Source organism: Panthera pardus, unplaced genomic scaffold (genome assembly GCF_024362965.1).
Source record: "Panthera pardus isolate Hobbes unplaced genomic scaffold, ASM2436296v1 HiC_scaffold_20, whole genome shotgun sequence".
NCBI classification, from domain to species: domain Eukaryota; kingdom Metazoa; phylum Chordata; class Mammalia; order Carnivora; family Felidae; genus Panthera; species Panthera pardus.
Genome location: NW_026526766.1, coordinates 85,477,842 through 85,492,242, shown reverse-complemented (window position 1 = coordinate 85,492,242; position 14,401 = coordinate 85,477,842). Strand labels below are relative to the sequence as shown.

At 45.8% G+C, this 14,401-nt stretch overlaps 1 protein-coding gene across 6 annotated transcripts in view; it reads right to left on the bottom strand.

Moving 5' to 3' along the window:
- The window catches only part of GARNL3 (GTPase activating Rap/RanGAP domain like 3), a 149,679-nt gene that overhangs the window by 69,905 nt on the left and 65,373 nt on the right, over positions 1-14,401 (bottom strand). For 5 of the 6 annotated variants that reach the window (XM_019421089.2, XM_019421088.2, XM_053908287.1 and 2 more), the window contains one exon: positions 13,086-13,160. The exons of the other annotated variant lie outside the window; for it this stretch is intronic. In XM_019421089.2, coding sequence (XP_019276634.2) covers positions 13,086-13,160 — 75 coding nt within the window. The remainder of the gene's footprint in view (positions 1-13,085; positions 13,161-14,401) is intronic. 6 annotated transcript variants of the gene reach the window in all.

Below are 14,401 nucleotides of genomic sequence, written 5' to 3'. Positions count from 1 at the left end.
ATGGCTCTTAGATTTCTGGAATACGTCCTACTAGGTCATGGTATATAGTATCCTTTTGATACATTGCTGGATTAGAAAAAATGAATTATGTGTCATATTTGTTAGTGAGATGGGGTTACAGTTTCTTTTCTGTATGTATTTCGGTCATGCTTCAGGGATTATATATTACTTTTTTAATGTTTATTTTTGAGAGAGAGAGACAGAGAGACACAGCATGAGCAGGGGAGGCGCAGAGAGAAATGGAGACACAGAATCCAAAGCAGGCTCCAGGCTCAGAGCTGTCAGCACAGAGCCCGACGCGGGGCTCGAACCCACAAGCTGTGAGATCATGACCTGAGCCAAGGTCAGATGCTCAACCAACTGAGCCACCCAGGTGTCCCAGGGTTATATTACTCTATAAAGTGAATTAGGACTCTCTTTGTCTTGCTCGTGCTCTGGAAACACTGACACTCATTGAGAGAGCTTTAAGGGCCAAGGACCAGGCCAAGCACTTTCTGCGCATTATCTCCATAGCATCTCCGCCAACTTTATGACATCGATTTTATTTTATCTCCTACTTTCAGATGCAGAAATTGAGGCCTGGAGACTTCAGCTATGCTGCCTGAGGTTGTGGAGTTCATAGGCAGTGGAGCTGAAACCGCGGTCAGTGCCCATTTGGGAAGTTTTTTTTTTTTCTTTTTAAAAATTTTAACCATTATGTCATCGTCTGGGTTCTTTTTTATGTTTTGCCCTTTTACTCAAGGAGGTTAATGCTTAGCATTACTGTGCTTTTATTGAATTTTCTTGAATTAAAAAAAATCAGCTACTAATTTACATTTATATATAAATATATATATTTAATATATATTTACATGTAAATATTTATATATATATATATACATACACACGTACATATTTTTTTAATTTGGCAATAATTTTGAGCTTACATAAATGTTGCAAGAATAAGACTGCAAAGGACATGTCTATACCCTTAATCAGATTTAGCTGTTAATATTTTATCCCCTTTATTCATTTGTTCACTACTCTCTCCCCCCCCCACACACAAATTTTTTTCTGAACATTTAAGGCTAAGATGCATAAATATCCCTTTATGCTAATGCTTTATCCCTAATGCTTCAGTGTGTACTTCCCAAGAATAGAGCTATCTTCTTACATAACCACGCTATAACTTTACCAACTTTTGTAAATTTAACATTGATACAATACTTTCGTCCACCATCTGTATTCCAATTTTGTCAATTGACTCAAAAATGTCATTTTCCCTTGAGTTCAGGGTGATTTAGTTGTTGTGTCTCTTCAGACTCCCTTCATCTGGAACATTTCCAGAGACTCTGTCTTTTACCACACTGACATTTTTTTCAACAATACAGCACAACCTCCCCAATTCTTTATAAAAAAGCAAGAATTAATCCTTCTGGGTTTGTCTGATGCTTCCCCACAATGAGGTCTGGGTTACGCATAGCTGGTCAGAATGCTACATAAGCGGAGCCTGTCCTCAGCTTATCCTATTTCCAGAACAGATAGATGGCTGTTCCTCATTGGTGATGTTAGTGTTGATCACCTGTTCAAGATGTTGTTGCCTCTCAGTCTTGACCTTCTGGTGTGACTCAAGAAGAGCCATAATTGGATTTTGTTCCCAGTAGAATGTCTGGATGATTCATTGTCAACAGTGTTCACTTTATGATAATCAACCACCGGCAGTGCCAGTCCACAGTCCACGATGCCTCCGGGCAGCATGCGGCTGTGGTCTGACTCTGGGGTCCACCAGCCAGCCTCAGGCATCAGCTGACCAGACACAGGTGGGGTCCAGCTAAGGCAGCTGGCCTTAGCCAGTCAGATGCCACTGTGGTGGGTGCCACTGTCCCAAGGCCTTGGACACCATCAGCAGAGCCTGGAGGGGAGACTCTGAGGGAGGCAGGCCAATTAGGCCTCTCGAGCTTCTCAGACTTGCACGGCACAGCGCCCAGATCTTAGCTCTGTGCTTCTAGATTTGTTAAATGTCACCCGTGGGCCCATTCTACCTCCTCCTCAGGATCTCTGTGGGCGGGGCCCTGGAATTTGCAATTTCACAAGCATCCCAGGTGATTCTGAGGAACACTGAATCTTGAGAAGCAAGGCTCTATGCCAGGGGTTCTCAAAGAATCCAGGGAAGGCCGTGAACTTGGGTGAAACAAACAAAAATCTTTCTTTCCCTACCTTCTAATGAAAGCATAGCGTTTCTTTCAATTACAAATGTATGCAAAAAAAAAAAAAAAAGGTCACAGATATTTTTAGAACTCATTACGGGAACTGCAGACATCTTGAATACTGTTTGCAATTTTCATGGTTCAAAATTACAGTAGTTGCAAGACCTGCTGCTGGCCTCGTTATTTAACGTATTGATAAAAAACCACATATATTACTGCCTCATATTTAAAAAAAAAAAAAAATCATTCCTAGAAGTACTTCAGCACAACTGTTTTCCTTTGTGATCTCATGTGTTTTGTTTTACGCGTCCAAAAATATTCTGAGAAGGGGCCTGCAGGCCTCACAGACCGCCAAGGGGGTTAATGGACATAGAAAATGACCCCCAAACTCCAGATCTTCTAAAGCCCCGAGTCTGTCTTCTCCCCTCCCAGAGGTCTGAACACTGGCCGCCGCAGAACGGAATAACAATAGACAACACACAGCCCCTTGGAAGGGAAGCTCAGAGTGACAGACGGGACTCTGGCCAGTGGCATGGACTGTATCTCTATTGCGTAACAAGTGCCAATCATGAGGGTTTTTGTTTTTTTTTTAATGTTTATTTTTGAGAGAGAGCGCATGTGGGCGCACATGCAGGGGAGGGGCAGAGAGAGAGGGAGACAGCGGATCTGTAGCGGTTCCTCGCTGACAGCAGTGAACCCGTGAACTGCGAGGCCATGACCCAAGCTGAAGGTGGACGCTCAATTGACTGAGCCACCCAGGTGCCCCTATGAGGGCTTTTTTTTTTTTAATCATCAAAAAGTTACCTACTTAGGATGCCTGGGTGGCTCAGTCACTTGAGAGTCCGACTTCACTCAGGTCATGATCTCATGGTTTGTGGTTCGAGCCCTGCATGGGGCTCTGTGCTGACAGCTCAGAGCCTGGAGCCTGCTTGGGCTTCTGTGTCTCCCTCTCTCTGCCCCTTCCCTGCTCGTGCACTGTCTCTGTCTCTCTCTCTCAAGAATAAACAAACGTTAAAAGAATTTTAAAAAAAGTTACCTACTTTTGACTTCACTGAATCCTTAACTAAAATTGGGGGAGGAGAACCCAACACCAAAAAAGTTGTGAGTCTCTCAGGGCAAGACACTTCCTGTCCCTTGTTAAAAATCACATATGATGAGGTGTAAAGACAAGAATACACACAAGAAATGACAAAAGAAAGGATACTAAGCAAAGAAACAAAACAAAGAAGCACCTCTGTCCAAAGACCCCAGAACGACTCTAAAAATGAGTTCCGATTTCTGATGATAAGTAACAGAAGTGGACAGTATAAAGGGCACAAATCTTGAGTGAATCATAAATGATATTTAAAATACGTATATGCCCTTGTGATCATTCCCTGGATCAAGACAGAAAATATTGTCAGTACCCCAGAAGGCTCCTTCACTCACTTTCCCCACTCAATACCCAATCATACTCTGAAAGGTAACCATTATCCTGACTTTTGTCACCACAATTCATTTTACTCTCTCTTGAACCTCACAGAAATGAAATCAGATCATGTGTATTTGTTTGCGTCAGGCTCTGTTCTTCAGCATCGAGTCTATGACATTCATCCATGTTGGGGATGTAGGAACAGTTCATTCTCTCCTGTTGCCATGTAGCAGTCCCCCATATGAACGCCACAGTGTATGTATTCACCATTCAGTTGATGGACATACGGACTGTTTCCAATTTGGGGTCATTAAGAATAAAGTCACATCAACATTCTTGTGTCTGTCTTTTGCTGGACATAAGCGCTCACTGCTGTTAGGTATACATCCGGGGATCAGGGGAGACAAATGTTCAGTTTTAGTAGATGTTGCCAAACTTCCAAAGGGGATGTGCCAATTTACACTACTGGTAAGACGGGGAGAGTTCTAGCTTCTCCACATCTTCTGACCAGCTCTTAGCATGTCATTTTCGTTTTAGCAGTTCTGGAGTGGGTGCAGAAGTGCCTAACTGTGGCTTTAATATTCCAACAAACCCTAACTCTTTTAAGGATGACCTACTGCACAGAGGATTTCAGAGATACAGAAACTTTGTTTGCAACATTTAAGGTGACAATGACACCAGGAACACTTTATTTGACGTCAACAAGCAAGTTCAGAGGAAATATTCTTTTTTTAATTTTTATTAAAAAATTTTGTTTTATGTTTGTTTATTTTTGAGAGGGAGGGAGGGACAGAGCGTGAGCAGGGGAGGGGCAGACAGAGAGGGAAACACAGAATCTGAAGCAGGCTCCAGGCTCTGAGCCGTCAGCACAGAGCCCGACACGGGGCTTGAACTCACAAACCACGAGATCATGACCTGAGCTGAAGTCGGACGCTCAGCAGACTGAGCCACGCAGGCGCCTCCAGAGGAAATATTCTAATGGGCTAAATTGCCAGATAACTAAAGCTTAACGCTGCAGATGCCCACACTTATGCCATTGTTTGTTTATTTAATTAATTTATTGGTTAAATGTTTATTTTGAGAGAGAGAGAGTGTGCATGTTCATGGGGGAGGGGTAGAGGGAGAGAGAGAATCCTAAGCAGGCTCCACACTCACCACAGAGCCCTAAGTGGGGCTCGATCCCATGACTGGGAGATCATGACCCTAGCCAATATCGAGAGCTGGACACTCAACCTACTGAGCCACCCAGGCTCTTATTATGTTATGCCCTTTGAGATAAAGGTTTGCTAAAAGGCATTATGAAGAGTGATACATAAACTCAAATTCTTCTACGCTACAGATGTGCCTGAACATGCCAAGAGTGTTAAATGAGTCCTGAGACTAAGAAATCCTGAATCATCCCTGCATTGAATTCCAAGGCCCACAAAACCTCTTTGTTGACCTTCATGGTCTTTTCTTCACCTCGTTTATACTTGTGGGATGAGAAGGAGAGAAACTGAATGAACCTGGCCAGGATATTTTGAGAATGTAATCAGAATCCACATATAACACCCTCATTTTATCTGACTATTCGCTCATGGTTGACTTGAAGCAGGAAAGCCACACAACATGGACTACAGACGAGACCCCCTCGTTTTATATAATGCCTGGGAGTTTTCATAGTTTTTCTCCAGAGTGAAGTTCAGTTAGTGAGTGAATGCATTTATTTCAGTTTCTAGGTTTAAATAGCAGAGGGAACACTGGCAGTAAAGAATATGGTCTTTAAAAAAAAATACACTAAAATCTTTGGAATTGCAAATGGAAATGTAAGCTGGTTGAAAAAACTGAATCCACACATAAATTAACATCCCTTTCTCTTCCCCATCTTCCACGCCCTGGTACACAGCCTTCCCCTCTATTAACCATTCTACCAGGTTGGTATGGATAGTCCCAGACCTTTGTATGCGTTCATAAAGGTGTGTTTACTACGTACGTACGTGCACACGTCACACGTCCGCATCCACGTGCATATATGCACATACATTCATAACACACATGTATATGCATATACACACAATTTCTTTTCATAAATGGGATGGTCGTGTAGCTATTACACTGAGGCTTATTTTTTTCCCACTAAAGAAAATATCTTAGAAATATTTCTATGCCAGTACATTCAGATCGACCTTGTTCTTTTTGACTATATGGATTTTTTAAAAGATTAAACACTACTGTTGAGTAGAGATGTGCAAAATATGTAAACAGCATAAAAGGGCTTGACGTGGAAAGTTTAGGTTTTCCGACTTCTTTCCTGACCTGCCGTTTCCCTTCTCCAGAGGCAATCGCTGTTAAATTCTTCTGTGTCCTTTTGGAGACTCTCTTGCATATTGACAGACATATTTATCTTTCTTTGTGGTTTGCTTTTAAGGAAATGGGATGATAAACTAATCATTCCGGAACTTGCTTTTAGGACTAATCCTATCGTGAACATTTTGCTACGGTATGCACCAAAGCTTCATTCTTTCTAACAGCTACTAAGCATTACACTGTATAAATGTATCATAATTTATGTAATTATTCCTCTACTGATGGAAATGGAAGTTGTTTCCAGGTGTTTTTTTTTTTTCTATTTTAAATAATGCTATAATACACCTCCTAGCAGCACTGCTGGCCAAATGGTATACACATTTTTAATTATTGCTAATTGCCCTCCCAAAAGACTATACTTGTTTACATATACCCCAATAGTGTGTAAGAGAATCCTCCCACGTGAGGGAAGGGAGATTTATGAAAAGCTCAAAGACTGTCCCTCTGTTCCACAATAGACTAATTGATATATACAAGTGAGCCGTAAGGGAGGTCTCCAGGGATCTACCCAGGGGTCACACTCATTTTAATTAATAATCTGAACGAGCACGCAGATGGCAGAAGCAGCACACTGGAAGGTATTTTAAAGCTTCTCAGGGCGTTAGCTAATAGGACAGGTGACAGAATCAAGATGTCAAAAAAACCTCTTGACAATAAGCAGTTATGAGACACGCTGATGAGATTAAATTCAGTATGGACAATGCAAAACCCTATTTGGGGACAAGTCCAAACTGCATGAGTACAGGACGGGGGAGGCCAGGTGCTGCAAAGCAGGGATTGGTGCTCATTTTACCCACCAGGAAACCGAGTCTTGGAGAAGTTGGGTCGTAAACTGGCGAGTGACAGAGCTGAGGCGGGAACCCAAGTTTGCCTGACTCCCAAAACGGTCTACACACTACACATACCGTGACGCCACCTCACAGCCCAGTAAGAGCGCACGTGAGAAAGACTGAGGTGAGGGGTAGCCTATGGAAGGTTCTTAATGAGGCTTCAGACAAAGAGAGCGTGCAAAGGACAGAAGGGGACGAGTGTGCTCCACCCTGTGGCTGTGGGGGGTGCACCTGGAGCCCCGAAATCAGTTCTGAGCCCCTCAACTTGACACTAAACAACCTCTCCGGTGGCCAAGGAGCAGCAGTGAGGCTGGCGATAAGTGGAACGGAGTCCACGTCTTAGGAGAAAAGCAGCAGATGTCCTGGAATGCCTGAGGGCCTATCATGCTGAAGAGGGCTAAGCCGTACACCGTGGGCTACAGAAGATGTAAATAGAAGTGCTGAGTGGAAAATACAGACGATCAATACCATCCCATAAAAAGAACCCTTGGAATTTCCTGAGCGACGAGGGTAGGAGTTTCTTTTGTGGTAAGGAGGTGACACTTGCTGGGTGTCTGCAGAGCTGTAGGATGGGCCTGGCTGTTGGAAAAGACAAGCCTTGATCAGAAGCTTGTAGCTTTCAGCCCTAAGGTGAAGCCTGTGGGAGGGGAGGGGCTGCAGAACGACTTAATCGTTGGCCCAATGATTTGATCATTACGCTTACGTGATGGAACCCCTTTGTGATGGGGTCCGGGGATCTTCCAAGGTGCTGGGAGGATGGTCCTCCCGGCAGGAGCGTGGAAGGTCCGTGCCCGGTGCATCTCTCCCATTTGGAGGCTCCTAAGTCGCACCCTTTGCAATAAACTGGTGATAGTAAGGAAAGTGCTTTCTGAAATTCTGAGTCGTTTTAGTAAATTATTGGACCTGGGGGGCGGGGGGTTGTGAGAACCTCCGACTTTGCAGCCAAGTGGGACAGAAGTGTGGGTGACCGGGGACCTGATACTTGCACCTGGTGTCTGAAGTGAGGGCAGTCTTGTGGCGCTACCTCTGGGTAGCGTCAGAATTGAACTGAATTGTAGGACACTCAGCTGGTGTCCAGCAGAAAGCAACTGATGCAGGAGGAAGCAAGTTTCCCTTTCTAGCAGGTGGATTCAAGCAGGGGCCGATGAGCTCCCTGTGGTGAAGCTGCTGCAGGGACTCGTGACTCATGCAGGGTGCGGGCCTGGCCTAGATGAACTCTAAGGAATAGTTGACGGATGGGTGCTGATCTGCAAACTTCTTATCAGTCCAGGGCCAAGTGTACAGCCAAGGAGAGCAAGCATCTAGGAACACTTACAAGCAACTTGAGGTTCCTGTGACACCGAAGTCATGTTCAGTGGATTCATTTCTTTAAATAGAATCCAGACCTATCTGGGTGTTAGAAAATTTGGTGGGGAGCTATACCAACGGGGTGCTGTACACTGGTCGCACATAGGAGGGCCACACTGAGTTCTACGACCGATTGGAAATAAAAAAGTGGGTCCTTTGCCATCAGTGGTCTCAGAAACACTGCTCGGCCTCACTGTGACATCCCTGGGACCCATCCTATCTGGGTAGGGCTTTTCCTCTTACTTTGCACCAAGCCCCCTCAATGTTTTCCCCACGGTACTTACCAAAATTTGCTATCCTCTTATTGTGTCTGTGTTACTTGCTGTTTTGACTGCTCCCCCTGCCAGTCTGAGAGGCCACCAGGGCAGGGACATCCGCAGTCTTACTCCCGAGTGGCCAGTGCACTGGCTGTCCGGCACCGAGAAATGATCGAAAGAATGAAGGTGGAATGACTTGACATGCTGCGTGAAAGGCACTCCTGATACAGCTTGGGTTTTGGGTAATGATGGGCTAGGTCATTCAGCCCATGCTCCCACTGAAAAAACTAAAACTACTAGAAAAATATTAAAAACATCTCCTTAAAAGCCCTGGAGTGCTCGTAAGATAGTCAGGAATTACCAGGCCAAACAGGCAAGAGGGAAGCGAGAGAGGTAAGAGGACCATGGGTATCTTTTTAGCTTGAGGATATGTGTCAATCCTAGCAAAACTAAACTTGGGGCAAAGAATCAAAACCCCAGACCTGCTGAAGCAGGGAAGTCTAATAGGAGACCCAGCCCACATGATGCTAGGGCCCCAAAGGGTTACACATCGAAGGAAAACGTGAATCAGAAGAGACCCCTCTACTCCAAAGACTAGAGGGCAGGTTGCCACAGTGCGGAGCAGAGCCAGGCGGGGAGCGCCTCTGAGGTGTTGTGTCCACAAGCCAGGCTTCACGTAAACTTTCAGCTCCGTTCTGCATCACTGGGGTGATTTGGGAAGTCTCAAGCTGGGAATTTAGTTTACGGTGTCTGGCTAAAGAAAATGCAAACCCTCACTCCGATTCTGACATCGGCTCAAATTTGTTTTTTCCCACATCACCAAGCATTTCTCCGACACCAGCTGGGTGTTTTGAAACCCCACTCCATTCTGACACCATCTCCCTGGAGACAGCCTCAGATCCCACAGGTGAAGGGCTCCGTCCCACCAGACCGCCTTCCTTCTGCCACAGATGTCTATCTCAAGACCAGGTTGTCATTTGTCCTTCTGACCAACTGGCTACAGATTGGAGGTTCCAATGACCCCCTCCTGTGTTCGATTAATTTGCTAGAGCGGCTAACAGGACTCAAGAGAAACATTTTACTCACTAGATTGTTGGCTTAACTACTAACTAGATTTATTATAAGAGGATGTAACTCAGGAACAGCCAGACAGAAACGACTCATAGGATGAGGTATGGGGATGCCCTCTGGGCCTGCCACTCTCCCCACATCTCCCGTGTTCCCCACCCAGAAGCTCTCTGAACCCCATCCTTTGGGTTTTTATGGAGACTTCACTGATCGATTAAATCACCGATTGAACTGGGATTGATTAAATCATTGGCCGTTGGCAACTGAACTCAGTCTTCAGCACTTCTCTTCTCCTTGGAGGTTGGGAGTCAGGGGTGGGATGAAAAGCTCTACCCCCTGCAAGTGGGTGGCAAATTTCTCTAGTAGCCAGGCCCCCATCCCTAGGGGCTTTCCTATAGTCACTTCATTAATGTGACAAAAGCTACCTTTATCACCCTCTCACTTAGGACACTCAAGCGTTTGGGCAGCTCTGCGTCAGGAAGTGGGCCAAAGACCAAATATATATTTCTTATTTTGAATCGCAAGGTAACATTGCCTACCAAAAGGCAGCTCAGCCTAGGTGTCCTATTAGTCCTGAAAATTCATTTTCTAGAACACCGGCACATCACTAGGTGGCTGCGCGCACAGAGAAACACAGGACACTACCACACCACGAGCACAGGCTGGCTTCACATACTGCAGTTCTCCGTCACAGATGGTAAAATCAGTGTACTGATGATGTGTAAAGAAATCAAGGCAAATTCGACATTATCTTCAACGGAACGGTAAGTCTAAGAAGCGACTGAGCCGGGGCGCCTGGGTGGCTCAGTTGGTTAAGGGTCCGAATCTAGATTTCGGCTCAGGCCATGATCTTACGGTTCATGAGATCAAGCCCTGAGTCGGGCTCTGGGTGCTGACAGCATGGAGCTTGTTTGGGATTCTCGGTCTCCCTCTCTTTGTCTGCCCCTCCCCTGCTCACGCTCTCGCGCTCTTTCTCCCACAAGATAAATAAAAACTTAAAGAAAAAAGGAAGTGACTGAGCTACCTTGAACTAGACAATGTTTCTTTGAAATGATACGAAAAGCACGAGCAACAAGAAAAAAATAGATGGACGAGACATTAAATTTAAAAACTTCTGCGCTTCAAAAAACACAGTCAAGAAAGTGAAAACACAGTCTGCGGAATGGGGGAGGATTTTTGCGAATCGCATGTCTGATAAAGGTCTAGGATCCGTATGGTATAAACAGCTCTTAAAATTCAATAAAAGGAGCAACAGCCCAATAATGAAATTACTTTGCAATTTGTTTCTTTGTGTGTTTGAAAAATTTTAAGCAAGCTCCATATATCGTCCCTTCTAGCGCACTGACGGCTTTAACTAACTTAGAGCAAGCCAGCTTTTTTTTTTTTTCCCTGAGTCTCATGTGGCACTAAGGTCTTTTATCAGAGTGTACGTTACACTGGCCGGAGGCTTTTAACTAAAGACCATCAATACAAAACACAGGCGCAGCGCTCCAACTCAGCGCTCATGCTCAGCGGTTCAGGTAGAAACAAAACTCAAAACAGTGTTTGAGCCCTGATATCATATTTCCCAGAGAAGCAATCTGAGACAGGACTGTGTTTTGAACACAACAGACCACAGTGATTTGTGAAATCAATAACTCCACCAAATGGTTCCAAAGATGTTAAGTGAACTGCCCACAGTCACGCTGCTCGTGAGTTGTGGACTCACCACTTGAACCCAGGTGGTCTGACTCCAGAGCCTCCGGAGGCGATTTCTAATCCCTCTGGTCCAGAGGCATGGCCAGAGGACTCAGCCAGGTGCGGAGCGTTTCGTGAGCCTAGGACCACATTTATGTCTTTCTTTGGAAGTGTGGATTTCCTCTAGACATCGGTTCCGGCAGGGGGCAGAGTGGTGCTTACGTGGGGTGGGGAAAGTCCAGTGCAGCTTGCTCAGTCGAGGCTGGGCTAACGTTCTGCAAAACTTTTGGTAGCACGAGGATGTCTTGAGGCACAAAAACCTCTGGGGTCTCTTGGCACTTAGGTTTTCAAACTAGAAACTCAGCACGGTGGCTGCTAGCTTTGTGAGCACTGGAAAATGAAGGCTTAAGTGTTTCTGCTTCTGGCTTAGCTCCTGGGACACAGTTGGCTGCCCGAGTCTGCTGTAATAAGACTGGCTTATTTCAGGAGCTGGGCCATTTGGGGAGGGCTGTTTCCAAGCTTCAGAAGCAAATTCTCCTGGGAGTTCCTTCCTCTGCGTGGGTCAGCTGACATCATTTTGGAAAAGGAGTAAGTGGGCGCCTATTCAGAGGTCTGGCCTAAGACGGGATGGCCTCCTCATGCCTCATGGAGCAATGGCGAGGATACCATGTCTGGGTATGTGAAGTTAAGGCCACAGCTGAGATGAGAGAGAATCTCCCGAATGCTGTGGCCTTTCAAGTTAAATCCACAGCCTTTCACCAAGAATCTGATTAAGGAGGTGGTCAGGAAAGCAAGGCTTTGGCAAGACAGCGGCGATCGTGTTAACAACCACAACCACGATCACTCTTACAGCTACCGCTTATTGAGTGCGTACTAGATGGCGGGCACAGTTCCAACCGCCTTATCAGCTTGGCTCACTTATTCTTTTCAATAATCCTGAGACACTTACATTTTATAGATGAAGAAACCGAGGCTCGGAAAGGCTGGGTCACTTGCTCAGGGACATACTGCTAGAAGGTAGGGGAGGTATAACTTGAACCCAGGCTTGTCTGACTCCAAAGCTGGGCTAGGGGCTGCTAAAGCACTCTGACGGCCTGTCTCTCAGAGAGGGAGCAGAGAAGGAAAATGGGGGATTATACCAGACTCTGTGTGTAGTTCTGGGAGGCAGACCTCAAAGAGTAGAGTGGGCAGTGGAAGTCTGAAGAAAGACCAGGAAGGTGCATCCCTGCGGCCGGCAGCAAGGAAGACCAGGAGACCCCAGAAAGAGGGCTTGGGCCCAGGGACGGTGGACAGGCACCCTGCCCTGGTGTCTTCTTGGGATAAAGACAACATGTGGTAACTGCAGTAACTCTTGCCTCTCTCTCCCGAGCCCTGTGTTGCTCCCGCGGCACAGCCAAGCTGACTAGCTTGGCCAAGGGGAAGAGCTGGGATTCTGGGGCCAAACACAAAAGGTGTCATGGCTGTGAATTCTTCTTCGGTTCCACTGCTGGCAGACTACCTTTATGTCTCCCTGGCTTTATTATAGATCTTTTTCTTTTTTTTTTTTAAAATGTTTATTTTTGATAGAGTGCAAGCGAGAGAGGGGCAGGGAGGGGGGACACACAGGATCTGAAGCAGGGCTCCAATTCGTGAACCATGAGATCATGACCTGAGCTGGAGTCGGACGCTCAACCGACTGAGCCACCCAGGTGGCCCTATTAAAGATCTTCTAAAGGGTCTGCATCACCCTATTACCAGCACCGTTCATACAAAGAATAATGGCATTTTTCCCTTCATGTCTGCTTCAAGTGAAGCTCTAAAGAGCTCCATTTAGCTCTTCCTAGGCTGCACTGAGGCAAGTGTTCTGTGGTAACGAGCATCACAAACGCCTCACTGCTGTATCGCAGGTGCTACAGCCATGGCTTAGCTCCTGGGGCTATAATCACGTGCTTAGTGACAATACAGGGGGACGGGGCTTCCTTACCTCATCTGAAGAGCCATTTTCCACTCTGAATCTTCCAGCCCTTTGGATGGCTCCATCGGCGTCACTAGAAATAAGCTAGGAGACAAGAGAGCTCTCAGTTAGGTAGCTGGGTCACCATGTGGAAAGCCCCTTCTGTCCGTCTGTGTCCGTCCTATAAGTAAGCCAAATCCTACGAGAGCTGGAGGGCCCAGCCTAGAAGAGAACGGTTTTTCTGAAGCTCTGTCAGCCAAGCCCTCACACAGTCGGCCCCCACAGTCTTTAGGAAGCTGAAGAGTGAGGACTCCCTGCCCCCTACAACCCACAAGAGGAGGGAAACAAGAGCATCAAATCTAAACGTGAACATTTAAATAAAATCTAAACGTGGACATATGCCAAAACTGAACAAATATTAAAGTAATGCTCCCTGGAAAAACAACCTTAATACACATCACATGTGGACAAGTGCAGCTCACAGATGGCAAAACTGAAAGCCAAGTCTCAAGTTCGGCCGTCTTCACAGGAAAGCCTAAAAAACAATTAACGGCTGGCATGAACTCAAGCCTCTACTAACATCACAGAAAGCTCTTGTGCCTCAGCTTTAAACAGTCTCCACAAGGCCAGTTAGCCCCTTCCCAGGCAGGCGGGCTCAGTGTGAGCTCTGGCAACACGATGCTTGCAAACAGGCCGTCTTCAAGAAGCTCACCGGTAGGGTGACATGAGTGAGATCGGGCGTTGGTGCATCAGTCCTAAAATTACTCATTCAAGATTTCATTTATTTTCTCCCAAAACGCCTAGATTTCTCAGTAGCAACTTGGGAAAATGACATTTTTTTTTTTTTAACTTTAAATCTGTCCACCATTTGTAGCAATTTCCTTTTCCCAGACTCATTAGAAAGTGCTTGCCCTGGCAGGGGTGGGGGACACTTCTTACCTAACCCAAGACTCACCTGGTCAAACACATACACAATTTCTTAAGAAAGATTGTTAGCTCGTAGTTTTGCTCGTGTTGAGAGACATGAAGGTGTGGAAATGGAAGAAAATCAGGGGAAAACTTCCCAAGGACAACGATTTGCAAAAGGCTTATAAATCTTTTCCACGATAACTATAAAAATAACAGTATCTATTTTTTTAAATTTTTAAAAAATGTTTATTTTTGACAGAGAGAGAGAGACAGAGCATGAGTGGGGGATGGGCAGAGAGAGGGGGAGACACAGACTCCGAAGCAGGCTCCAGGCTCTGAGCTGTCAAGCACAGAGCCCGACGCGGGGCTCAAACTCACAGACCGCGAGATCATGACCTGGGCCGAAGTCGGACACTCAACCGACTGAGCCACCCAGG